General features: G+C 41.1%; 1 protein-coding gene across 5 annotated transcripts in view; it reads left to right on the top strand.

Annotated features, from left to right (window-relative positions):
• PDE1C (phosphodiesterase 1C) overlaps positions 1-27,528 on the top strand; it is a gene marked incomplete at both ends in the record, with an annotated part of 554,085 nt that overhangs the window by 483,180 nt on the left and 43,377 nt on the right. For all 5 annotated transcript variants that reach the window (XM_082846111.1, XM_082846114.1, XM_082846113.1 and 2 more), the window contains 5 exons: positions 5,697-5,778; positions 9,467-9,587; positions 11,666-11,841; positions 19,859-20,089; positions 26,878-26,955. In XM_082846111.1, the coding sequence (XP_082702237.1) occupies positions 5,697-5,778; positions 9,467-9,587; positions 11,666-11,841; positions 19,859-20,089; positions 26,878-26,955 (688 nt within the window). The remainder of the gene's footprint in view (positions 1-5,696; positions 5,779-9,466; positions 9,588-11,665; positions 11,842-19,858; positions 20,090-26,877; positions 26,956-27,528) is intronic.

Here is a 27,528-nt window from a genome sequence, read left to right as displayed (position 1 = left end):
ATTGTAGTTTTGATTTGCATTTCTCTAATGATTAATGATGTTGAGCATTCTTTCATGTGTTTGTTGGCAGTCTGTGAAATGACAGGCATCTTTGCTCTTAGGTGCTGTCATATTTTATATTATGATTTCTGTTTTTGTGGCTTCTTTTTAAATCTTTCACTATATTGGTGGTACCTTCTGCTTTGTTATGTTTTTATTTCTTCTGATGACTTGAAAGTTGTATATTATGTTCTAGTGGCTAACGTGATAATGAAAACTTTACATCCTCTATTTATTTAGATAGTATCTATTTTCTCCCTGCAATAGTAAACTTCTACGTCCTCTTGCTGCTTCCCCAACACATCATTGTAACTTGCTTAATTCTTGTAGTCTGTTCCTTTGTTATTTAAATAGAGCTCTATTCCTTTATATATCAGGTTTAAATGGTATATTTGCACCCCCATTTTTAACGCGTAAGAAGGACAGCACTTATTCATAACTCCCAACACCTTTCCCATTTTCCTTTCGTAATATAACTAATTCCTTGTTACTGTTTGTTGGCTATATTATTTCTAAATTCTTATTATTTTCTAAGTGAGCATTCTGTCTCATGTACTATATGCTGTTTACAAAAAACACACCCAAAACAGTGTGACCCAGAAAAGTGGAAAATAAACAAATTTGGCAAAGGCATAATTCTCCAGTTGTTCTTGTCCTGGCTCTACTCAGTGCTGCCACTTCGGCCATGGTTGATCCATTCATCTATTGGTTGGTCAAAGTTGTTCCTTGAGTGGTTTCTTCTAGAAGTGCTAAAAACCACATTTTTGTGTGTTTGCAAGTTTTTCTACTGCTGTTATAGTTGGGTCACAGTTTGTCTGGGTAAGACATTTTTTTGAATCAAACCTTCTTTCCCTGAGGTCTTTTTTAGATTTTGTTCAAATGTCTTCCACCTATGAATGTTGTTATGGGGAGGTTGGAGGCCATGCTAGAATTATTTCCACGTCTAGGTGATATATCTTTTTGCTTATGTGCCCTAAGGATAATTTCTTTACCTGTGAAGCCCGGTGACATTACTAGGATATATTTCAATAGCGAGTGTTTTATAATAGCTTTTCTTGGGACCTGGCGTGCTCTTTTTCTGTATAGATTCAAGTTACATTCATTAAATTTTTAATGATTTCCTTTTCCATTTGTTTTTGTTTCCTTCTTTAGGAAAAACAGTTATTCATATGTGGCCTCTCTTGTTTTTCTTCCATGTCTGTTATTTTCCTTTAAATCTTCTTTAACTCTCTGATCAGTGGTATTTTGTTCAGTCCTGAACTCCATGTCCCTTACTGTGTTTTTATCCAGAATAACTCTCCTTTGTTTGGCTTCCAACACAATCTTCATTTATATGATGGTTCTGTTTTTCTTTTCCATAGCTTCCCTGAGCTCTGCTAGCTCCTGGTTCCCTAAGCCCTGGTTCTTGATAATTTCAGGAGTTTCTTTCGGATCATGGCAGTATGTTTGGTCATCACTTGGTGGCACTGTTTTTTCTGGTGAATGTTCCCTATCTGTTATTTTTATTTTTCTGTTCCTTTATTTATTTTTTTTCTTTTCATGTGAAGTAACTTTTCATAAGTTCTTTTTTCCTGGTATTGGTGATAGTGCTGCCTCCTCTTTCTCTCCCCCCTCTTTCTCCCCCTGCTCTTTCTACCCCACCTTTATCCGCCCCCTCTTCTCATTCTCCTCCCTTCTTCCTTCTTCTTCTTCTTCATTTTATTATTATTTACCATCTTTGAGTGAAATGCATTATTTTTTGACCAACTATTTGCAGGAGATATGTGCCAGGGAGAAACTGGAACAGCAATATTCTAAGTTCCATGGTTTATTATAAGGCTTCTATGACATGTGTGTGTGTGTGTGTGTGTGTGTGTGTGTGTGTGTGTGTGTGTGTGTGTGTGTGTGTGTGTGTGTGTGTGTGTATGTGTTAGCCTTTACTTCTTCCTGGTCAAACAGTAGGCAACAGTTGTAGGACGGCTCACAGTTCAGTCTCTGTCATCCACCCACTTTCTTGCCATGCTTGTGTGTTTTCTCATTCAACATTTTCTTCTCTACTATTCCTTGGAGCTAAATAGGGTGCAGAGTAGCTCCTCACACCAGCGCTTACTGTCTCTCTGGTTTTCCCATGTAATGGATGTGGGGTACTTTTCCTGTCTGAGTGAACTTTGGAAACCTCTATTCTTCAAGCTTTATCTGAGATCTGCAGCCATAGCCTTCTTATCTGGGCATCTTACCTCACCCCTCCCGGATATTCACAGCATTTTGCAGCCGTTCCTCACGTAGTTTTGATTTGAGATTACAGATTTCTCCTAATATTCATTTGTGTTTCTGTTGTTTGTCATTCTCCTGTTTTGAGAAGATAATTTCTGAGAGGGAAGGGCAAAGATGTCTTTACTATACTTATCTTAAATCCAAAATCATAATAATTTTCTCATACCTCATATTTGTAACTTCTTCCTCTGGGAAAGAAGAATATATATTGCTGCATTTTGTTCAACTTGATGCTTTTGTTGCCTCCCCAATCAAATACCTTTTCTTCAGTCTACCTGGAAACACTCGCTTGAGATATCACCTAACAATCTTTTGAAGCTCTTGCATTGAGAGATGCCATCTGCCCTGTGAACTTCCAATACAGAAAGAACCTTTGTTTCTCTTAATTGGCTTGCTGTTTACAGATAGCTGCTGTAACAAACAAACACCCACATGTATAACAGTACACATAAAATGGAATTTTATCACCCACTCATGTGAGGTACCGACAAGTGTTTCTTGATTGGCAGGTGGTTTACAATAAGCAGTGATTTTAGATCCAGACTCTACCATCTACATGGCTTCCATGGTGCTTATCTACATCAAGCAAGCAGAAGAAGGGAGGACATAGAAACATAGGCATAGGTGATTTTATAGGCCAGAACTGTGGTGGAAATACATCCCCTCTCCTCCTGTTTTATTATCTAGCACGAACTGGCACAGATTCTGGGAATCGTAGTCTAGCTACACGTGGACAGGAAATGGAGGCGGGGGGGGGGGGTGGTTTGTGAACAACTAACTACCTAATTGCTCTCCCAGCTTGCTTGTGATAAATGTCCAAGTGACCAAAGGAACTTGAGTGTTTCTAACCAAATTCATCTTTTCATTCGTTCAACTAACATTCCTTGTGTTCCTTTTGTAGATTGATTCTGTGACCTTATCAGTCAGTTATCTTAACCCCTACCACAAGAATGATAGTTATTTATTTTCTGACACTGTCCTGGAAGAAAAAAAAATGAGTTCCTTTAAAAAAAATCCTTTGTGCTGACTGAGACGTTCCCCCTTTTTTGAAAATATTGACCTCTTTGACAAAGAGGAAGGTGTATGAATAATTCCACAAGGGCCAGTAGTTAAAGAGTTGTACAATATTTTATCAGTCAAGTTGGATTCGCCTGTAGAAGTACATTCTTCTGTATTACTTTCCACATATTTTTTCCAATTTATAAATGTATCTGTCCTCCAGAGGGAATTCAGGGACCACTATCTTAAAATAGGTTTTTAGTAGTTGGTAGTAATAGTTAATTAAATCCAAAAGATGTAAGTGATGTGTGAATGTGGGTATGGACAAGTCCATGGGATAAGAAGTTGCTTAATATCATGTACTTTTTCAGTAATAAAATCCAAATTAATGCATACATCTTAATAGTCAAGTGGTTAGTGTTCTTCTAAGCCACACCCATTAAAATGCACCAACAAAACAACTTATATCCCTGCTTCATAAGGAATAAGAGTGGGTTTTATTTGTGTTAGCTGAGCTAGCCCACTAAACCAGCTACACAACAACAATTTATGTTATAAATACTCTTCCTTCTCATCATACTGCCCAAGTAGAAATAGCTTTGGAGTAAGTTATTTTCATCATGCCACTTGAGAGATAGAGCAGCCCTCAGCAAGGCATACTCAGAAACAGAGGGACGATTGTGTCCCATGGGCTGTTCATACAGAAAAGAGTACAGAAGGAACTAAGCCACTTCAGGACTGTTCCTGAGACCCTTGGATGTCCCCAGCGCCCATTGTGACCCCCACTATTCAGCTTCCTCAGACGCCCATTCCTTTTCCTTCTTTTCAATAGATCTTAAATGTGCATGTGAACTAGCATCCTTTCTCTTTGGTAACATGCCTTAGAAAGAAAAAGCATTCAGTTTTTGAACTTTGATTGTCGAATTAGGTTATTACTCTTTATTTACTATAGGTTCCTTGGCGATATTTATTATAATCAGAGTGTAACAATTAGATGTAACAAGTTCACTAAAAGTTTCTCAGATCTTCACTTAGATGGTAGAAATATCTACTGGGAAACAATAATTGTTTTTTTAATTTATTTATATACATTTTGTCACTTAATCTTCATCGTTATTTGATGACATAGGGATTATTATCCCACATTTGAATTGAATGTGTGGGGCTTCCCTGGTGGTGCAGTGGTTAAGAATCTGCCTGCCAATGCAGGGGACACGGGTTCGAGCCCTGGTCCAGGAAGGTCCCACATACCGCGGAGCAGCAAAGCCCGTGCACCACAACTACTGAGCCTGAACTCCAGAGCCCGCGAGCCATAACTGCTGAGCCCGTGCACCTAGAGCCCGTACTCCACAACAAAAGAAGCCACCGCAATGAGAACCCCGCGCACTGCACCGCACCGCATCGAAGTAGCCCCGCTCGCCACAACTAGAGAAAGCCTGTGTGCAGCAACGAAGACCCAACACAGCCAAATAAATAAATAAATAAATTTATTTTTAAAAAAATTGAAATGTGGAGAGGGAATATAAATTTCCTGTGATCACACAGGTGGCGAGAGCAAGGCCAGATTCAAGCTCAAGTCAGTAGCCATTAACCTGGGCAGATTCTTTTCTGTTAAATTGAATCAGCACAACTTTGCGGCTCTCAGAAGGGTGACACATTTTCCCTTTCCTCTGGGCGTGTGACTGAAGTATTGCGCTCTGGTTCAGAATGGTTTTTAAAAATCATCTCCATCACTATTTAGACTTTCCATAGCACTTGCTTATTATAGTCTTGTTTTTTGGTGAGATTGAGAACATATTGGCCAGAGAATCATGTTTTATTATTGTCTAACTTGATAAACACAAACAATTACTTACTTTGCTTATTTTTCATTCTACTTTTCATCATCACTGAGCCCTGCAGTGAAGACCCCAGAAGCACTTACTCCAGCTGTTTATGGCTTTAGGTAGCACTTGGAGAATGAGTCCAAATCAGTCCAATTAGAATTGGTGTCTTAGACACTCCCCACAACTGGGAGGGGCTTGCTGGCTCAAGAAAGGCCAGCACAGGGCAGGTCAGCACAGGGCAACTGGAGAGCACGCAAGAATTCTGACTGCTGTGCTGGCTCTAGGCCACAGGACACGTTGCTGTTCTTATTTTCCTTGGGGGACCTGTTGCTGTCTGGTGAGGCTTTCTATACGACAGCATGCACCTTTGCAGTTGGATGGAATGATTGGATCCCGGAGGGCTTCAGCCTCCGGGTGTCTTTTATGCAGAGGAGCAGGTCCCAAAAGGACATATTACATAATGTAACGGGAATAATTAAAATAAAGACCAGTGGCCTTTGTGGCAGCTGGAGTTGTGAAATAAAATCTGGGCAGCTCAGCCTGTTGTTGTTAATTTACTTTGACTTCCTGTTTTTCTAGGGTGATAGAGAAGCCGAGCTGGGGCTACCTTTTTCTCCTCTGTGTGACCGAAAGTCCACCATGGTTGCCCAATCACAAGTAGGTACGTGTTTGCCAATCCATTGGATGGAACGAGAAACCAGAAAGGAGTGTCTGGAAGTAAGCGCAGATGCTCCCAGTGGTTCTTCAGCTGGGAACCTGGCTCCATTCTGCTTGCTGTGCTCATGGCTTTGGCTGGTTGGCCTGATGGAGCAGCTCTCCCCATCCTTCTCCCTGGAGTGTAGCTGGTTCCCAGGAAGATTAGACAGTGACACTCTGCTGTCTCCATCATTCCCTGCCAAGAGAAAAAGGGACCTTAACACTAAGGCAATGACAAGAATTAGTGGTGGGAAGCCCATGCTATTTCAGTCTCTCCATTCTGCATGCAATACCAGAAGTTTCCTCAGTGATGCTTCCTCTAGCCCTGTTTCCAGGACAGCACCATTTCCTGGGTGACCCTACTTCCAGGAATGGCTCTTTTAAAATGTTTCCTTCCCCTTCCTCTTTCCTCCCTTCCTTCCTCCTCTTTCCCTCCCTCCCTCCTCCCTCCCTTCCTTCCTTCCTTAAAAATAAAATTTAGCACTTATTTTTTTTGGTAAAGATAACTTTTACACTGCTAATAACCATAATATATGGGCATTACAGAATTCTTCAGGTGTGAGGGAGGGTACCAGTGCCAAACATAAATTAAACGTCATCAGTGATCTCCACCTTGGAAGAGTCTGAAATCATTCAAAAAATAAATTCAACAAAGATTTATTGATTTTTTTCTACTTGTGTTTTGGGGACTTATTAATTTTTTTCATATTAATATATTGAGTTCCTGTTAGGTGTAGGGCACTGCTAGGCACTGTAACAGATGTTATAAAAAAAACAAAGACAAATTATACATGGTGTCTGCTTCCAAAGACATTGAACCAGTATTGGGTGGTAGGCAAGAGACTGAGAAAACAAAATCTATTAGATTGTTACAATGCTAAGGTAGAGATTGTACATGGTACAATGAGATACAGAACAGAGTGTGTGAACATTAGACCCAGAAAGACTTGTTTAAAGGTAATGTTTGAGTTGAGTCCTAGGAGATAAGTAGGCAGTGTCTAGGCAAATGGTGGTATGTGTTAGAGGTGGATAGGGGTGGGTGGAAGGAAATTGCAGACAAGGATCAGCATATACTAAACAAGGAAATTTAAAACAGTATAGTATTGTCAGGGAATTAATTACAAATAGTTCCATTTGGCTGGAGCAGTAGGTAGGGAGTAGGATGTGGTGAGGGACATGTTTGGAGAGAAAATCAGGTCCAGGTTAGGAATAGCGTGTGCTTATACTTTCCTGTAGGAAATGAGGGCACAGCTAAAGAATTTTAAGTAAGGTTAAAACTATATATAAATTGATGTTTTAGAGTAAGAATCAGCAAACTATAGCCTGTGGGCCAAATCTGTCCAACTGCTTGGTCTTGTGAATAAAGATTTATTACAACACAGTTAAGCTCATTCATTTACATATTGTCTGTGACTTTTGCACTACAGTGGCAGAGTTAAGCAGTTGTATGACAAACTCCTTTGTTTAGGTTTTGTATGTGGCCCACAAAACCTAAAATATTACTATCTGGCCCTTTACAGAAGAGGTTTGCCAATCCCTGCTTTAGAAAGATTTCTCTCTCAGTAGTATGGAGGATTAATTGGAGGGTTTTGAGTAAGACTAGAGGCAAGGGCTCCAGCTGGTGCTTTCTGCAATGTTACAGGGAGGAGATGTTGAGTATCAGAACTAAGGCAATACAGGAGAGAGGTAGCATATAAAACATTAAGGCTTCAGCTGGATGCAAGGCTAAGATAAAGGCAGCAATCTAGGTTGAGTGGTTGAGCCATGTCCTATTTACAAGGACTGGAGGGAAAGCTGATGAGTTTGTTTGGGTTTGGACATGTTGAATGAATTTAACTTGTGAGAAAAAAAAAAAGGTGAAAATACTGTCATCAAACACTTCAATTTCAGCTTAAAATTATACTGCAATTAACTGCAATTCAAATTTGGCTATCAGTGTTTCTTTATCAGGACACTATTGGTATTTGCTTGGGACAATTCTTGTCTTACCAATTACGTTACAGGATTTTTAGCATCCTTCACTGCTGGGCATTGAATGCCAGTATCACTTCCACCTTGGTCACTGTAAAAACCAAATAAGCATTTGTATGTTTCCAAACACTATATTTCCTTTGACTGTTCTCTAGTTTCATGTGGCTGTGTAATGAGTTATCACCCTTAGTTCCAGATTCTGTATTTTCTCCTGATGTGTCACAGAACACTGGGGTATTTTTGAACTGTTGAGATAGTCAGTCTAGCCCAGCATCAATTATCTCCCCAGCATGGTGATCTCTCAAAGGTATAGTTCCAGATCTGACCCTTCTCCTAGTTTCCAACCCTGTTTCTTCCAATTCTTTTGACCCTCTTCCATCTGGATAGGTCCCTGGTACCTCAAGTCAGCAAATCTAAGATCAAGCCCACCATCTTCCTCCCCAGTCACATTCTCCCCCGTTGTCCCTGTTCTCTCTGCCTTCCTGTTGGAAGTCTCTGACAGATCCCACCTAGAGGCAGGACCGCCTCCCACTGTGCATGTATCTGTGCCTCCACCACACTCTCACCTTAAAATGGCACTGGAGGGCTTCCCTGGTGGCGCAGTGGTTGGGAGTCCGCCTGCCGATGCAGGGGACATGGGTTCGTGCCCCGGTCCAGGAAGATCCCATATACCGCGGAGTGGCTGGGCCCATGAGCCATGGCCGCTGAGCCTGCGCGTCCAGAGACTGTGCTCTGCAACGGGAGAGGCCACAGCAGTGAGAGGCCCGCGTATCACAAAAAAAAAAAAAAAAAAAATGGCACTGGATCCTGCCTTCCTTACCTTGCCTTTGAGCTATTGCAACAGCTTCTAAAATGAGTTTCCCAGCCTCAGCCCCTATTGCTCTCTCCCTTCCCATCCATCTTTCCAGATTAACTTTCCCAAATAACATCAGAAAAAAATCTTATTACAATGCTGCCCAGACATCTCAAGGGGCTCCTAGTGCCTATCTAAATCCTAACCTTTAGCCTGATACTTAAGAACCTCCCTCCTGAGCTGATAATGACCTGCCTCCCCAGGCTTTCCCTTTCTGACTTCAAAAGAATCCCTAAGCCCCAGTCATTCTCCAGACACATCCTGCACTTTTCCCTATCCTTGTCACTTTGCTTATTTCACCCCCTGCATCTAGAATGCATACCCTTAAGGGCTCAGCTCAAACATCACAACCTCCATGATGCTGTTTGCAGTCTTCTCGGTGCAAGGGAAAATATCCTCCCTCCCTTGCCTTCTCAGGAGCCTTTATTTGGGCTTCTCCTTTAGCCCTTTCCATTTTTGTGCTCATTTAATTCCTCCTATAACCTTCCTAGGGCAGGCAGGTTGTGTTACACATCTTAGTCTTTTATGCAGCACCTATTACATCGTTTTTTTACATAGTAGATGTTGAACTTGCATTTTTAAGCACTTTATTGAACTATCTCCTAAAAAGTTATAGGAAGGTTATGTAGGGAAATGGAACTGACTCCTGATATTCAAAGCAAGGAATATATTAAATGATTAAGACCAACCTAGTCTCTCCTAATCCGATCTGGCGCTCCTATGAAGATGAATTTTAAAAGAAAGATACAACCCATCAGTTGGCATGGGAACATATGGAAAGGCCCAAGTTAATATGCAGTTCCTCTGAAGTTTTGCTGTTTCTCTTCAGGCTTCATTGATTTCATTGTGGAACCCACCTTCACTGTGCTCACGGACATGACAGAAAAGATCTTGAGTCCACTAATTGATGAAACCTCTCAAACTGGTGGGACAGGACAGAGGCGTTCAAGGTCAGTGCTGAATCTTGAAAGCTGGGGGTCAGCGTGGCCTGTCCATGGGGATAGACTTCTTCTGGAAGGGATGGGGGTGGTACTTCATAATTATGTTCATCCTACCTCCTCCTTATAAAAGATAAAAGGAGGGGCTTCTCTGGTGGCACAGTGGTTGAGAGTCCACCTGCCGATGCAGGGGACGCGGGTTCGTGCCCCGGTCCGGGAAGATCCCACGTACCGCGGAGCGGCTCGGCCCGTGAGCCATGGCCGCTGGGCCTGCGCGTCTGGAGCCTGTGCTCTGCAACGGGAGAGGCCACAACAGTGAGAGGCCCGCGTACCGCAAAAAAAAAAAAAAAAAAAGAAGATAAAAGGAAGACTCAAAGTTGTACTCTCTGTACTCTCCAGGCTGGCCTGTAAGGGGATGACCAGGGTCTAGGTGATGACCAGCAGGTTCCCAGTACCAACCCCCCACCCCGCATTCTCTCTTTTGGCGGTTTTGCTCTCAACAGCATCAGTCACTGCACTTTACCTGCTGTGCCCAGAGGGTCCTTGCTCCCCATACTCCAAAAGGAAAGTACCACTGATCAGAGTTATCACAAGAAATGAAACTGACTTTCATTTCTAGGTTCAGGAAGAAAATAGAAAAAAAACTGAAATTTTAAATCACCTTCTGCCACAACTTCACTATATTGAGGGTAGTTTAGTAGTCAAATAGCACAGCCTCTGGAGTCGCAATCCTGGCTTAAACATCCTGATTCCATTACTTATTAGCTGTGCCATCTCAGGCAAGTTGCTTCAGTTTCCCCATCTGAGAAAGCATGGATTCTACTCATAGGTTACTGGGAGGATTAAATGAATTATTTAATCTCCGTAAAGCCCTTATAACAGGGTCCAGCACAGGGGAAGTGTCAGCTACAATAAAGCTAACGCTCCGTCTTTACTAGTCGTATTACCAGTAGTACAACTGTCCCCTCCTCCTCGTCCATGCAAAACCTTGGACTTTGTCATAAAGGAGAGAAATGTAATGAAGAAAAAGAAGAAAAGAGCAAGAGAAGGAGTAAATAAGAGGAAGAAAGGCAAGAAGAATATTAGGACAGTGGGACCCCAGGGATGCTTAAGATGGAGGGACCCAGTCAAGGCTGCTAACAAGGAGGACAGAAGCCCCCTGCCAGAGTCCCACAGCTCCACAGCTCTGCCGGCGCTGGGCTGAGACCTGCCCTACTTATCTAGTCAGTCTTGGTTGTCATTCAGTGGATTTGCATTTGCGTCAGTCACTACTGTAGCTCCTTGGGAGTGTGTGATACTTTAAAGTTTCCCAGAAGGATGGTACTTTCTATATTATAATGTTATATATATTACTGTATTCCCTATGTTCAAAGCTTAAAATGATACCATCTTTAAAAAGGTCTCCTGCATGACCGATCTCCCACAATCTCCATGCTGTCTGTGCCTCTCCACCTTCCCCAGGAACATAAGGAAATCACCTTACTCGGGCCTTGGGGATCCTGAGATCAGAGGATCTTGACTTCAGGGGGAGGGAGAGCTGGAAAGAAAGAGGACCAAGTGACTGGGTAACTTGGAAAAGTGGTCAGTGTGGAGGCAGGTGGGTGAACTGTGGAACCAAGTAGAAGTCAAGTTTAAATGCATTGATTTCCGAAAGTCAAAGGCAGAGAATTCTTGTGTGGGGGGACCTAGTCATATGGAAAAAGAACATCTGAACTATGGGGACTGTGGGGACGATCAATAGTCATGAGGCTGAAATCTTGGGGTTTTGTTTTCCTGCTGAATATGGAGACTTTCCCAGCTGTTGAATATGGAAAATAGGAATTACAAAGCTCAGGCCCCAGGAATTTCACACAGTGAAATTGAGTGTTAACTGAGTGTTAACCACTCTTCTCTTAGGCTTGTTTATCGGCACACATTTTCCAAACACTAACCCTCCTCTTCCATATGTTGTGGGGGTTTTTTGAATTTTTTATTTTATTTACTTTTTTATACAGCAGGTTCTTATTAGTTATCTATTTTATACATATTAGTGTATGTATGTCAATCCCAGTCTCCCAATTCTTCCGTATGGTTTTTTTTTTGTCCTCCAGTTTGAACAACATCAGTTCGGCAGATGCAAAGCGATCAGGTGTCAAGAGCTCTGGCTCAGAAGGAAGTGCCCCAATCAACAATTCGGTCATCCCTGTTGACTGTAAGAGTTTTAAAGCCACTTGGACTGAGGTGGTGCACGTCAATCGGGAGAGATGGAGGGCCAAGGTGCCCAAAGGTAACGTGCTGCTGGGGAATATTATCCAGACCACTCAGACCCGCTTACAAAGCAAGGCACTGCCGCCCCTGATTTATAGGTGTTGCAAATGAAGCACAAACTCAGGATATAAATTCAAATTGCTGAATGTTAGGATCGACCATCTTTTGATCTTCATTATATCGAACACTCAGTGCACGAGAGAATGAGGCTGGCCACCAAGCTTCCCGACAGCGTGACCTTTGTGCTATATGACCAGACTCTTCTTGAAATGAAGATTCTACAGAGAATGGGTGTTGCTATTTCTTGGTTTCTGCTAGGCCATTTTGTCATTCTTATTTCATGTCATGCAGCACATTTATGAGGCCTTTATTCCTTCTTTTATCTAAATGAAGCCTAGCCAGTAGCCCCTTCGGCCATTATGTTGGGATAGAAGGGGCTTTAATCTCCTTACATGCATTTTTATCTTTCATGTTCTCAATTTCCCTTCAGCCATTACTCAGGCTAACCTTCTAAGATGAAGGTAATGTGCAGGTTAACAGAAATTTGAAGACAGAAAAGTCATCACTCTTGATACTAGAAACAAACAAACAAAAAAACCCTGAAATCTGTTTTTCTGAAATTCATTTGCTCATATGCATGTTTGTGTTTATTGAGCATGTGCTACATGCTTCGTACATACTGCATGCTCATGCTATAGTCTAGGTAGGAACACATCCCTGAGGTAAGTCTTAGGAAGCTGTGATGCCTGATTCCAGAGAGGCCACAGACGTGGATGGCTCTAGAGCCCAGCAAGGAGACTGATCTCAATGGGGTTTGTGGAGGTGAGCCTTCAATAACAGTCAGTTTTCGCCAACATCTATTGAATGCCTACCGTATGCCAGGCTCTGTACTCTGTGTTATTCACAGAGGTGAATAACAGACATCCTTGTCCTCAGAGCTCACGGTCTCCTGGGTGAGGTGGGGAGGCATTTGTACAGAGTTTCTTTCAAAGTAAGAATGGGAGTTCAGTTGAAGCTTTGCACTCATCGCCAGCACCTACTGGCCCCGAGCCCCAGACACTCATTATAGGCAAGGAAAGTTTTATCTCCGGTCACAGCATCCCACACTTGTATCCACCCAGTGTCTGCACAAGTGAAAAGAAGAGTAGGAGTAGACAGGCACAGCACGTTCTGGCAGTCTTGGTCCTCAAACATTGGGGGCAGGGGGCTGCTTCTAGTGTGGAAGAGATAAGACCTCACTGCTGGAATTATTCAAAGGCCAGCACTGTGTCCTGTCCAAGTGGCTGTTCAGTTCAGGTGGGGCAAAGGGTTTATCTTTACGACTCTTTTAAGGCATAATTGGGCCCTTATCATTGGGGAACAGAGGTTGCATCCTGAGCTCTGGAGGGAGCCAACGCCTCTTCCATATTTTAGGTGTGGCCTCTCACAGTCTATTCAGATGCTTTAAACATTGAAATCCTCCCTGTTGGCAGGCACTGCAAGCAGCAATGGTAGCTACTGCATCATTTCAAAGAAGCACTCATCTTTTTTGTTTTGTTTTGTTTTTTTTGCGGTACGCGGGCCTCTCACTGCTGTGGCCTCTTCCGTTGTGGAGCACAGGCTCCGGACGCGCAGGCTCAGCGGCCATGGCTCACGGGCCCAGCCGCTCCGTGGCACGTGGGATCTTCCTGGACGGGGGCACGAACCCGTGTCCCCTGCATCGGCAGGCGGACTCCCAACCACTGCGCCACCAGGGAAGCCCCCAAAGAAGCACTCTCTTATAATCAATTACACTCATTACACTTGAAAATTCAGTTCCTGACAGCACGCAATTGACAGTGGTACTTCAAAATAATTTGTCTGCAATTGTGTGGCTTACTAAAATTACCTTCTGAAACTAATCACCTGGGGGAGCATTAGACAGTTTCTTTTCTAGGAGAAAATTGGCCCTTTAAAAAGAACAGATAAATAAGCACTAATAGTTTTTAAATATGTGAGGTGTGCTGATAGAGATAGTCTTAAGCTAACTTGTCCCTAACCTTGGTCGGGGTGCTTGAGAAGGCATCTTGTAGCTAGGATTTGAAGGATGCCTGGGGTTGAGCCATGAATTTGGAAAGGGAGAACAAGGAAAAAGGGGTAGACAAAGGCACACATATATTTCGTGGGAGGATAGTTTGGGTATCAGAGCAAAAGTTGGGAAAAGAGAGAGTTGAATCCCTACTTGCCCTGTGCTCTTTGGCAAATTCAGACAGAGTCTTTGAGAAAAATTCCCTTTGGGGGATGATAATAGACATCGCAGAGTTGATGAAAAGAACAGAAATTACATATGTAAAGCACTGAGAACAGAGCCTGCACATGGTTAGTGCCTGATAAGTAGTAGCTGTTATTTTGAAAAACTGGAAAAGAAAGTTAGAAGTTTGAATGCAAAGTTAAGAAGGTGGTGGTCAAAATGCCCACCTATAATGAATATTTTATAACATTTTCAGCTTCCCAATAATGCCGTTGGCTGGTTGGCTGGTATTAAGAAATTCAGTTTGCATCTGTTTTTCCATTGGTGGTTGGTTTGTGCTATGCTATTCCAGGCTGTTTTGCTCATGATTCTTTTTTACCAGAAAACCCTGATTTCAGCAAAGGCTGCCCTGCATGGGGCACTTAAATATATGTTGTTATTAAATTGATCAGAAATGGCATTGGATCTAAAGTTTTAGTTTTATTAATCAAACTGATTTACAGAGCTAGCTAGGCCAGAACGCATAGTTGTTAGGAAAAATTGAATCAGTATTTTTTTTACAACTCTTAGGGCTGAAAATCATTATTCCCAAACAAAGATGTGTAGGTATAACAGTTTGCAAGTCTGATAAATATTGATCAGTTTCCATTCAGCATTCAATACTTTTTAAACATTTTTTTCTGGTGTAAGAATAGTAGGTGTTTAGGTTACCATGCTGAAATATAAACAAAATATATAAAGAAGAAAATAAAAATCACTCATAACCTCTCCAGCCAAATATAACTACTGTTGAAATTCTGATGTAATTCTTTTTAATTCGATTTTCAATGCATATTTATAAGTAAAAATTTCCCCTTAAGTTGAGATTATAGTGTATGTAATACAGTATTTTCCTTCTCTATTTCTATTTTGAAGATTTTATTCTGATACTGAATATTCTTAGAAAATATGATGTAAATGGCTACATTGTTTGGAATACCATAGTTGAACCATTTCTCTGTTACTGAGCATTTTGGTTTCTAGTTCTTCATTATTGTATATAACATGGTTATGAACATACAAGTTCAGCAATCTTTGAGCCTACATCTGATTATTTAGGGTAAATTTCTAGATATGGAATTCCTCTGTCAAAGTAGATGAAAAATTCTAAAGCTCTTAATGTATATCATCAAATTTCTTTCAGGAAAGTTTTTTTTTAAACCGTGTTCTCTTTCAGTGGAAGTGTAGTGAGTGCCATTTCCCTATATTTTCCCCCTTTATTTTTCTCATTGGGATGTTTATATTTTTATTGCTGATTAATAATAACTTTTTATATATTAAGAATAGTAACTCTTCAGTTGACAAACTGTCTTGCAGTTTCTGCCCTGCCTCTGTCCAGTTAGTTTGTCATATATTATACCTTTTAACTTTGTTTGTTTTTTTAAAATATATCCTATTTTAATTTTACTACAGATTATCTTCATATTTTTTATTGAATTATGTCTCTATCAAGGTAAATATGAAATAGTATATAATGATACTCCTTTGCAAGTGCTGAGAAGTTTATTGAGTTTTTAAAAATTTCCTCCATTGTCACTCAGTTTTTATTGAAACAATAAAAGATTTTCAACCTAGGTGATTGTAAGTAAATTGCAATTTTACAATTAACTTATTCTTTAATATTATTTTAAATATTTGCATCAAGTTTTATATCTAGCTTAACAATTATTTTTATTTAACACTATGATGTACTGGTTTTACTGTGCATCAATAACATATTTTCCTCATTCCGAGTTATTTTTTCTTTTTTTTTTTTTGGCCACGCTGCGTGGCTTGCAGAGTCTTAGTTCCCCAACCAGAGATTGAACCTGCTCCCTCGGCAGGGAAAGTGCAGAGTCCTAACCACTGGACTGCCAGGGAGTTCCCTCATTCTGAGTTTTTAATGTTGATTGAATTTTTCTGTCAGCTGAAGCACTTTTGCTAAAATTTTTAGAAAGGTCCAATGGGAACATCTTCTGAGTCCTGAATTAGCTAGGAGTACCTTTCTGTTGTTCTTGTATATAATCAAAAGTTGACTACTCAGAATTCACATAGTGCTTGGTTGTCTTTATTAAGTTAGTTTCTCTCCTTTTCTTTCTTTCTCTCTCTGTTTGTAGGTGGTTTAGGTAGGCATTTCAGAGAATTATATTAAGGAATACTTAGCCCAATATCATTTTTAACCAAGAGCCTATAGTATCATTATTCAGAAAGGCAAATGAAATGAAGAAATCAATGTATTTCTCCAAGACTGCACAGACATTCAGTGTGGGATAGAACCAGCTCTCAGGAGGAATGTAATTTATAGATCATGAGGGCTGTGCTCTACCTTAAGTCTTTAGCTCCTTGCTTTTGGCCATTTTCATAATGATCACATCACTACAGATGGTGTGAAATGGAAAGAAGAAGGAAATGAGATTGAACTACAGTGTTTGCTTTCTACTAGTCTAGGAGCCTAGGAGTTCCATGGATGTTAAATCTAAAACCTGAGAAGGTCATTCTTTGTATATATGTCATCTCTGGAACTGTTACCGTATACAAATTAATTGTTCTATCACCTACTTTGTCTCATAGTAGGAAAGATTTTATGTATATTAATATTTCACCTTGAAAATATAAGAGGATTGGATTACAGTGGAACAGATGTTCCTTCTGTCAATTTATTTTCTCTTTTCTTATTTATGTGTTTGCTTGTTTTTGTCTACTTATTTTGAGTAATAGTACTGGATGCTGATGGCTGATCACACTAATATCAGATATTTCAGAGATACAAAGAAGAGATAGGAGTAGAGTAGAGAAGTTGTAGAACATTTCAGAGCCATCCATTGGAACATGCCTGCTGCAGAGAAAGGAATCATGTCGAATCTGATTATGATGTCATAAGAGCTACCATTCACTAATTTAAACATTAATTGCCTACTGTCAACTGTAGTTGAGCCCAAACAGACTTGTTTCTGAAATGTACCCCCCGGTTTTTGGGGGGAGGTTTGCTAGATTTTCCATAGAAAATTGGTCTGACTCAGTTGTCAAATGAATTTTTCTTGCTTAGATAATATGTTGCACTCTTGTAGCAAAGCAGAATTTAATACCTTCAGCTTTCATCAAAATTACTTTTAACGGGGATATTTTGAATGTTGAAAGTTTGCAGTAGATTCAGTGGGGATTCTGTGAGAGGATTATACATTATTTTACCTGATACCTGAGAATAAATGAATTCTCTTCCCCCTTGGCCCTCTTTCCCTCTCTGTGTAGTAAGTACAGTCATCTTTTTACTTACCTATAGTCAAATATAGTCAAATGGCTAATTTTTTTCAGGATAGGACTTTAGGGTGTGTATAGTTCCTGTATTTTATACTGGTCTGGATTGCTGATGATGGAATATGAGTCAGGTTCATTGGCAGATAGGGTGAATCACACCCTCTGTGTACATTTCATTTAGTCAACAAATACTCCATGAGCATCTGCTAGGTGCCAGGCGTTATACCAAGCACTGGGAATTCAGTGATGGAGATGACATTTGACCTTTGTCCTCGGGGCATTACAGAAGGATAAGAGGAAGTCTGGACAAACATTCTAGGGAGCCTTCTGTGGGCCTGCAGCCTACTTGAGAATGCCATCTCCCTATCTTCTGCAAGGGCATTCTTTTACTCTTTAGTTGTACCTTTCTGTAGGAGTCAGAAGACATATTATACTATATATGCACATAATTATGCAGTTTTGTTAAGAAATTTTTCCTTACCTCTTCACTGTAAATTATAAATACATCCTGTTGGGAAGTAGAATATCATGAAATATTGAATGGCAAACATTTAAAATTTAAATCAGTGCTTATCAATCCTTATTGCATGTTAGACTCATCTGGAGAGCATTAAAAATATCCTATTTTTGCCTCTCTCCCTCCAGAGTCTGATTTAATTTGTCAGGGGTGAGGCCAGGGTATTGGTTTGGATAGGTGGTTGGATGAATCGATGAAAGGATGAATGAAAACTTCATAAAATATTAAGGAGGACATCTGAGCCAGGCAAATGTAAGGGCAGGAAGAGTAAAATGAAGCCAGAGGGCATAGACATGCACAAAATACAACACCATAAAGCCCGGCGAACGTGTGACCCTGGAACCAAATCTGGGCTTTGCGCTCTTTAGCAGCTGAAACAAAGGGAAACGTGATCACATGCATAACCACTCTGGTGCCCATTAGATTAAAATTTCACCTGTCATCTATGAAAGCCATCTGTTTTCAGGACCAGGGCTAACCAAGGGAAGTAAAGAAGACCCCTGGTAATGAGGTGTGGGACATTTGTAACACATCTAGAGAAAAAAATGCAATAATGCTTTTCATAGTGGAGGTTGGAAGCCCTTTTGAGTGAATTGAATGCTAGACAGTGAGTCTGTAGACCTTAAGGGAGGACTGGTTTCTGTTAGGTGCCTTCTGTTGGTCTCTGTAGGTTACTTCCTACAATCCAGCTCCAGTTCATTGCCTCCAAGGCTCTGCATGATCTCAACCTTGCATGTCCTTGGTCACTTGACCACATCATCTGTCACTAACTCCTTACTAAATTTGCTTTAGCCATACTGGCTGACTCATTGTCCCTGGAACATACCAAGCTCATTCCAGTCTTATGGCCTTACACTTTTTATTTCCTCTGCCTGGAATGCTCTTTTTTATTGATTATTGCATGGTCAGCAATTCGTCATTCAAGATTTGGTCAAATGTCACCTACTTCACCTCCTTACCTAATGCCACCTCCTTCCCTTATGCCCATCGCGTTCCACCATATTACTCTGCTTTACTTTTTTGTAAAGCGCTTTTCACCATCTGAAATTATCCTAGTGATTTGTTTGCTTAATTATGGTATTTTCTACTCTATAAGTCTTCTTGCTTGCTGCTGTATTCCCAGTGCCTAAAACAGTACTTGACACTGTAGCTGCTCAATAAATATTAGTTGAATGAATGTATCCATTTTTTCATGAATCCTTGACCATAGGCAATTACACTATGTTTTTGATTAAACACAGAGCCAGACCCTTTCACAGTCAACCAAATTGGAAATAAGGCTGACATCCTCTCATTAAAGAGGAAGACACAGACCAGCATCCCTGGCCAAACTAAAGGCCACCTCTCACCCTGTGGACATTTTGAAGACCATGTTTTTTGTGAGGCCCAATTACACTCCTCCTACTTTTAAATTCACAGACAGTGGCCTGCAACAGTATTATTCTAGTGGTGTTTATTTTCCCTGTATTTTGGTTTTGTAATCCGTGTTTTTATGTTTGAACTCCAGTTCCTAAGCAAATCTACATGAAACTTCAGTTTTTACTGGGCTGTGGGAGAGCTTTGTAATGTCTTTGAGCCTCAATTCCACGTTTGTAGAATAGGGTTACAATATTAGTAGCTGCCGTACGAGGTTGAGAATGAGAGGAGGTAATCCTTGGAAAGCACGTAGTATAATACCTGGCATAGAGGACACACTCAAGAGAACTTATTGATGGTAATATTAATAATGCCAATTACAGTATCGGTTTATTAATTATTATTATCCTTATTATTACTTTCTCCCCATCCCCTTCTTCTAACCCACTGTTTTCAGAAATGACATCACCATGAACAGATTTTATTGGTTTCCTGAATATACATACCAATCTGACTTGAATTAACCAAAATTATACCCCAAACACACAGTAAACACCTTAGGTCATTTTAATGCATTAATTCCCAATGCAAACTCTTGCTTTTGTTCAAAGAGGCAATTCTCCTAATGGCATGACCTCTTTTTATATTTTCTCCACCTTTCCTGGTTTGTTCTGGATGCAGAGGAGAAGGCCAAGAAGGAAGCAGAAGAAAAGGCTCGCCTGGCCGCAGAGGAGAAGCAAAAGGAAATGGAAGCCAAAAGCCAGGCTGAAGAAGGTGCATCTGGTAAAGCCGAGAAAAAGGCATCTGGGGAAGCTAAGAATCAAGTCAATGGAACAGGAACAAACCAAAGTGACAGCCCTTGTGGGAAAAATTCCAAAGCTGAGAAGTCATCAGGAGAAAAGCAACAGAACGGTGAGTAGGATTGCGCCGGTGAAAGGCTCTTTTCAGGGTGCTAATGATGTGATGAATGGACGCTGGCAAAGAACTGCCCCTGTGAGGACAGGTCACAGAGCAGGGCTGCCCTGGCCATCCAGCTGCTGCTGATCATACCTCCCTAGGCTGTGGATTCTATTAGGATCCCATCAAAAGCAGCCAGAAGCTTGCTTAGGCCATGCTCTCTGGGGAGGTTTATATCTTTTGGGCCCTTTCCAGCTGGGTCGTTTTGGAGACTCTGGCCAGCACCTGCCTACCAGCAGGGGAAATTCCTATTAGCAATCCCAGCACATTCCTGAGTGCTTAACGCAGGAATGAATGAATAGAAAGGCAGTCTTCTGTAGGTACCATCCCCCTGGCAGGGCCGGCACTCATGTCTGCCTAAGGTCTATTTCCATAGTATTGTCTATATATCTGTAGGTGAACAAGTATATACATTAGGATGACCAGTCATCCCAGTTAGCCTGGGAATGAGCGGTTTCCCGGGATTCAGGGCTTTCAGTAGTAAAACCAGAAAAGTTCCAGACAAGCCAGGATGAGCTGGTCACTGTCGTGTGCATACAGTTGATGATTTCTTATATTTAATGCAGCAAATATTTATTGGTTAACAACTCCGTGCCAAGCACTGCTCTTGGCACTGAGAATTTAGAAATGAAAAGGCCACAAGAAGTCCACAATCTCCTAGGGGATATGGACACCCTCAGAATTAATTCTGAGCCAGTAACAGTAGTGGTATGGCAGATAAAATACCCAAGGGCCATATGCAGAAAAGAGTAGCTTTGTTGGGTCTGGGGATTGCAAGATGTAGTAAATGTCAAAGAAAGCTTCAAGAAGAGGTGATGTCTAAGCTGCGTTTCAAATGCTGAAATTTGGGGGGACACAGGGACTTCTCAGCCAGAGAGAATACGATGAGCTAATGCATAGGGGCATGGAATTGCTTACCTTGTTATGGAAGAGCAGGAAGTTCAGAGTCACTGGAGCTTTCAAGTGCCAGGTTGTGGCATGGTCATCTGGCAGTCAGACAGACCTGGATTCAAGTCACAGCTGTGCCTCTCACTTCTTGCTGGCCTTGGCGAGGTTACTTAACCTTCCATTGTCTCTGTAAAATGTGCATAATAGTAACTGCTCACAGCTTGGGCCACTTGTGAGCTTCCAATAATAATAATGGTAGCAAAAGCAGCAATGACAATAAAACAACTAGCATTTATTGATTATACACCAGATGCTGTTTAAAATTCCCTCTTGGGAATTTCCTGGTGGTTCAGTGGTTAGGACTCGGCACTTCCACTGCAGAGGGCCCGGGTTCGATCCCTGGTTGGGGAACTAAGATCCGGCAAGCCACGTGGTGTAGCCAAAAAATAAATAAAAAATAAAAGACCACCCTTTAAAAAGAATAAAAATAAATAAATAAATAGATAAATAAATAAATAAATTCTCTCTTTACATATTCACTCTCTCACCTGCCTGGTAGGTCCAGGTGATCTCCTCTGAACCATGGTCTAGCTATTATGCTACACAGCCCAAGTAAATGAGAAATACGTAGAAAGTGCTTAGCACAACACTCTCCAATTATTTTTGCAATTGACATATATAACATATATAACAGAAAACAATGTTTTAATACATGTAATAATGATAAGAGCTCATGTTAGGACTTTTCTGGTGGCGCACTGGTTAAGAATCTGCCTGCCAATGCAGGGGACACGAGTTCGATCCCTGCTCCCGGAAGATCCCACATGCCACGGAGCAACTAGTCCTGTGTGCCGCAACTACTGAGCCTACACTCTAGAGCCCGTGAAGCACAATTACTGAGCCCACGTGCCACAAATCCTGAAGTCCTCGCGCCTAGAGCTCGTGCTCCGCAACAAGAGAAGCCACCGCAGTGAGAAGCCCGCGCACCGCAACGAAGAGTAGCCCCGACTCGCTGCAACTAGAGAAAGCCCGCGCACAGCAACGAAGACCCGACGCAGCCAAATAAATTAATTAAATAAATAAATAAATAAAATGAAAAGGTGTTTAAAAAAAAAAAAAGCTCATGTCGTGTTCCAAGAGCTTTGCCTAAATTCCTTCAGGTAAGCCCCACGAACACCCCAGGAGGCAGGGAAGGCCATCATCCGACTTGCCCAGCCTCTCAGCAGCCAGGTTCTGGAGACAGCTCGTAACTAGTCTACTTTGTATTCAAGCGCATCATAGGTCAGAAAATATGTTCAATTCAATAAGAATTTCTAATACAACTGTTGGAGTTTTAGAGAGCAATGCAAAACACCCCTGTTTTTCCGTACTGAGGGTGGAACCAACTGAGAGGGAGAGACCAGAATCAGAAAGTGATCACAATGTTAGCTCCACTGCAACTGGAGCTGAACTGGAAAACACAGACTTGATCTGCTGAGCACATGGGCTTCTGCACACATCTGCCCTGAACTGGGCATGGCCCACGGGACACTGGCAGAGCAGGTGGGATCAGGCCTCGTCCCTCACCCCCCACTCTGCACCTAAGCAGGCTGCTTCTGCAGTAACAGAAAAGGTGTGTGTCTCATGGAAAACGCATCTCAGAGGGGGCTGGGGGCTGGAGAAATGGGTGGCTGAGCTGAGCTGTGCATACTCAACTCTTCCTTCTAGATGAGTCTCTCCTTCCCAGAGGGGGAATATGTAAGGACTGGTGAGAAAGGCAAGATGTGTTTCTTCCCTACTTTTTTTTCTGTTAGGGAAGTGGGTTTAAAATGTCTTTCTCTTAATAAAAACAGCCATTATTATGTCAGTAACAGTTATGGAATGTTTAGTATGTGCTGGACACCGTACGTGGGATTTTACATACACTAAATCATTTAAAAATCCTAGCAACTGTATGAGGTAGATATACTCATTTCCATTTTGCAGATGAGGAAACCGAGACTCAGAAAGATTAAATCACTTGCTTAAGGCCAAGCAAACATTAAGTAGAGATTTCAGGTCAGATAGGAATATGTGAGTCCAAATTCTGTATTCCTTAACCAGCATGCCCTTATTTGCACAGTTCAGTGCTGTTGGTGAGAGTAGGGAGTAGGAGGAATATTGAGACCCAGCTACTGTCCACAAGAAGCTTATAATCTGTTTATTCCAGGGGTTGGCACACTCTTTCTGTAAAGGACCAGACAGTAAATTTTATGCTTTGCAGCCCTACAGTTTCTGTTGCAACTACTTAACACGCCTGTTTTAGTACAAAAACAGCCACAGATAACATGTAAACAAGTGAGCATGGCTATGTTGCAATAAAACTTTATTTATGAAAATTTAAATTTTCACGTGTCGTTAAATATCCTTCTCTTTTTTCAACCATTTAATAATATTAAAAACTGTTTTCAGGTTGTGGGACCTATATGACCAGGCACTGGAGCCACGTTTGGTTCATGGGCCATAGTTTGCCAACCCCTGGTCTGGTCAGGGAGAGAAACCAATGAATACAAACATGCTGGTCACAAAGGAGGTTATACATTCTACGGGACAGGTATAAACAAATACCCAGAGAGGGCAGAGGTGGCAATAATTTATTTTGAAGATGGTTAGGGGACAGCCTGAAAGAAAACAGGAGCCTGAGCCTCCAGCTAGGCTGGATTGACTCACAACTGCGTTCATTTCCCAAAGTAAGCAGTAGTCTACCATTTCCCTTAAAAATTAAGCATTAAATGAGAGGTGGGAAAAGAAATCAATTTTGAGCAATAATAATAAAGGCTAATGGTGGTTCGGGACTTGGTTGCAGCAGCCTAATTAAAATGATTTATAACTGCACAGAAAGGCTCTTTTGTTTCCCCCTGTTTATTGAATAACAGCTCACATCAGCCGTTAGTCCATATTCAACCCATGGGAAATTACCTAATGGATTCTGTTCAAGGAACATCATCAAACAAACATGTGTCACTTTCCCGGCACCCTTCTTTGTGGTCGCTCAAGATAACTTCCAGGATGGAGCTGAAGGATATTGGCTAATTGTGGTTCTAGACATTTGGTCCCCTATCAGCAGTCATGGGAACCCCTAAGCTTTGGTCTCCATCAAGGTACTTTCCCCTTTAGCCTCCCCAACCCTGACTGAGGAGAAGGCAGGCTTCCACAGGCTGCTGGCTAGCATCCAGCACATCAGACGCCTCCTCCTGACCTCTGGAAGACACCCTGGCCCTGCTGCAGCTGTGGGTAAAGCTCCAGTCCAGGGCAACCCTGAAACCTTAAAGTATTGTGCATTAGAGGTGTGAAGTCTCATTGAGGAAAGAAAGACCATTTTTCTGTAGGGAATTAGTTTGACTACAAGACTCAGGATCATCCTTGAGTTCATTTCTGGCATCCTTAAAACAGGGAAAAGCAGTGCTTGAACTGTTCCATGGGGTTTCCAAAGGAATTCATCTGTTTTGGCCATTGGTGGTGGTAATGTGCAATGACCATGTGCTTCACTCACACTCCTCCTGCTGGCACTGTGGCCAGAGTTGACTCCCCTTCCCTCAAGCTTAAAGTTTGTCAAATTCCATTAAAACTACTTATTTTGTAGAATGTAACCTAAAATGGTCTTGAATTATCCTTGGGTAACCATTTCTGTATAAATCTATAGGCCAAAGGCATTTAAAAATGGCAACAGTAAATGGAAGTCTGAAATCTAGAACTTAAGCCTCATTGGGAAGTTGCAAAATACAGTATTTGAGAGCTTGGCCTCTAGAATCAGACCTATCTGTGTATGTTATGGTAAATTACTTTATCTGTGCTTTAGGTTCCAGAGCCGTAAGATAGAGATGATTCTGTGGGTTTTTGCTTAAGACTATTTAATATTTAAGCAAAATCACTTTGTAGAAAGATCAGTTGGTCATTTGTCAGATCAATGGCTTAAACCAGATCTAAAGTAGCCAACAGGAGCAGTTTTGCTATAGCAGCAGACACTCTTGCAAAGTTTGGGGCAGAGATGCAGCCTGAGAGTGTGTGAAACACATTCAGGGGAGCAGTCCACTGCACTCAACACAGCTGGCCCGACCAGCGTGTGACAGAGTGTCCGCAGTGAAGTCAAGGAAAAACTCAAACTTGGAAAACATCCTCAATCATTTGGTGATTCAGCAAATTGATCACTTAGTGAATGAATCTTTGACGAATTTGTCTACTTTCAATAATAGTACCTTCATAATGGGGTTGCTATGAGAATTTAATGAAATGATGCATGTAAAGCATTTAGCACGCTGCCTGGCACAAAGAAAGTAGAAAAGATAAATGTACCCTTCCCGCCTTGGGCCCTGCTCCCCGCTTCCTGGCTGCAATAATTATTAGGGTCTTTTTGCTTTATTAATGCCAGTAATTTAGTAGTAATCTGTTCTTGGTTTTATGCAGGCTAAAAAGAAAGCTGCCATCAGTAAGATTTGTAAGAAAAATATCCGAAACTTGAGAAGAAATCTGAGAGAAGAAATACCATGTCCTTTCAATGTCACACTGGCATATTGTCAAAAAAGACCTGCCCAAGGATTATTTAACTGTCTTAGGCAGGGGTCAGCAAACTTTTTCTGTGTAGGCCCAGATAATAAATATTCCTGGCTTTGCATGTCTCTACTGCAACTATTCAACTCTACCATTGCAGCAGGAAAGCAACTACAGACATTATATAAATGAATGGATGTGGCTATGTTCCAGTAAAACTTTATTTCCAAAAATGATAACAAGCCAGATTGGCCCACGGACAATAATTTGCTGACCCCTTGTTTTAGAAGAACATGACTATGTTTAACTTTGTCATTTACTATTTGCTCAAGCCTAGGTACTGTGAGGTTATGTACTAACGTGTAGATTTTTGACTACTAGAGGAGATAACCCCAACAGTTATAGTTTTATTGCCCTGTAGGACATAACCAGTTTCGTCTCTAACCTAGCAATCTTATTTTAATATATTTCTAAAATACTTAGAAATATCCATGTCCTTTTTTTTTTTTTTTTTGGTACGCGGGCCTCTCACTGCTGTGGCCTCTCCCGTTGCGGAGCACAGGCTCCAGAAGTGCAGGCTCAGCGGCCATGGCTCACGGGCCCAGCCGCTCCGCGGCACGTGGGATCTTCCCGGACCGGGGCACGAACCCGCGTCCCCTGCATCGGCAGGTGGACTCTCAACCACTGCGCCGCCAGGGAAGCCCCTATCCATTTCCTTAAATGCTCTTGGAACCATCCTTACTGTCTTCCTGGTTCCTTCATAAATGAATTAAATAAATTTTTGACACATGTTCACTCTACACTGGTGTGCATAGTGTTTTTTAACTTTTACATATTACATTTCAACAAGCTCATTAATTAAAGTACCATTTACAGCTCAGTTTTAGAATAACAGCTGTCATTGAGTGATGTGCCAGATAGCACATTCAGTACCTTAAATGCATTTATCCTTATATTATGCCTATAAAGTAGGTATTATTATCACCATTTTGCAGATAAGGAAAAGCACATAGAAGTTAAATAGTAGCTATTAATTGATATAACTTACAGTAACGCAGGTTTTTCCTCACTCCACAGCCTAATAGTAAAGCTGAACTGCCTTCCTTGGAAAATAACGCCATTGACTTAAGTACAATCCTGTTTAACATGAACTTTCAGCCTTAATTTCCAGATCATAATCCAATTTCCAGGGCCTAATCCAGTTTCCTGATATTTACACTCAGACATGTAAACCCTCACGACTAAAATTATGTGGTTTTTTTCTTTTTTCACCTTGACAGGTTTAAAGATATTTATAACTTCCCCGTTAGCTTTACACATGTACTGTTTGTCATGTTTATTACTTTCAGGTGACTTGAAAGATGATAAAAATAAGACAGACAAGAAGGATCAATCCAATGTCAGAAATGATTCAAAGAAAACAGATGGTAAGAGCATAATTCCCATTATATTTTTCCATAAATTGTGCAATTTAATGCAAGCTTGTTAGATTTACACATAAAGTTGCAATTGTGTGGAATTGTTAATATAGTCTTATACCCTGAATAAAAAAACATTCACTGCATTTAAAGAGTACTATTATCCCCTTTTCAATAATTTACAAATTATTGTTGTATCTTTTCCCTTCCACCATACTTTCTCCATCACAAATGAGTTCTATACTCTTTCTTTTCCCACTTGCCATTTTTCATTTTAAACTTTATGAAAAGGTGATTCTGGGCTTGCTGATTATAATGGAATGGAATATAAGTCTTTGTGAATTATGCAGCATAAATGGGAAATGTTCCATGTTTCCAGTTTTCAATTTTTTATACCTTTAATGAGTTATTATTTGGGGCAAGAACAAAAACAGAAATCTGTTCAGTGTTATCAGTATGTTGGGAGGCCCACATACTGGAGAATGTGCATAGCTGTAGAATACAGTTTGGTCAGCAAGAGTACATCTTAAAGGCAAGCTTTGGATGACAATCCCAGACCAGTTAGAATGAACCTACATTGTG

The sequence above is a fragment of the Leucopleurus acutus genome, assembly GCF_964270905.1.
Source record: "Leucopleurus acutus genome assembly, chromosome: 9".
Lineage (NCBI taxonomy): Eukaryota > Metazoa > Chordata > Mammalia > Artiodactyla > Delphinidae > Leucopleurus > Leucopleurus acutus.
This window is presented reverse-complemented; position numbering and strand designations above follow the sequence as displayed.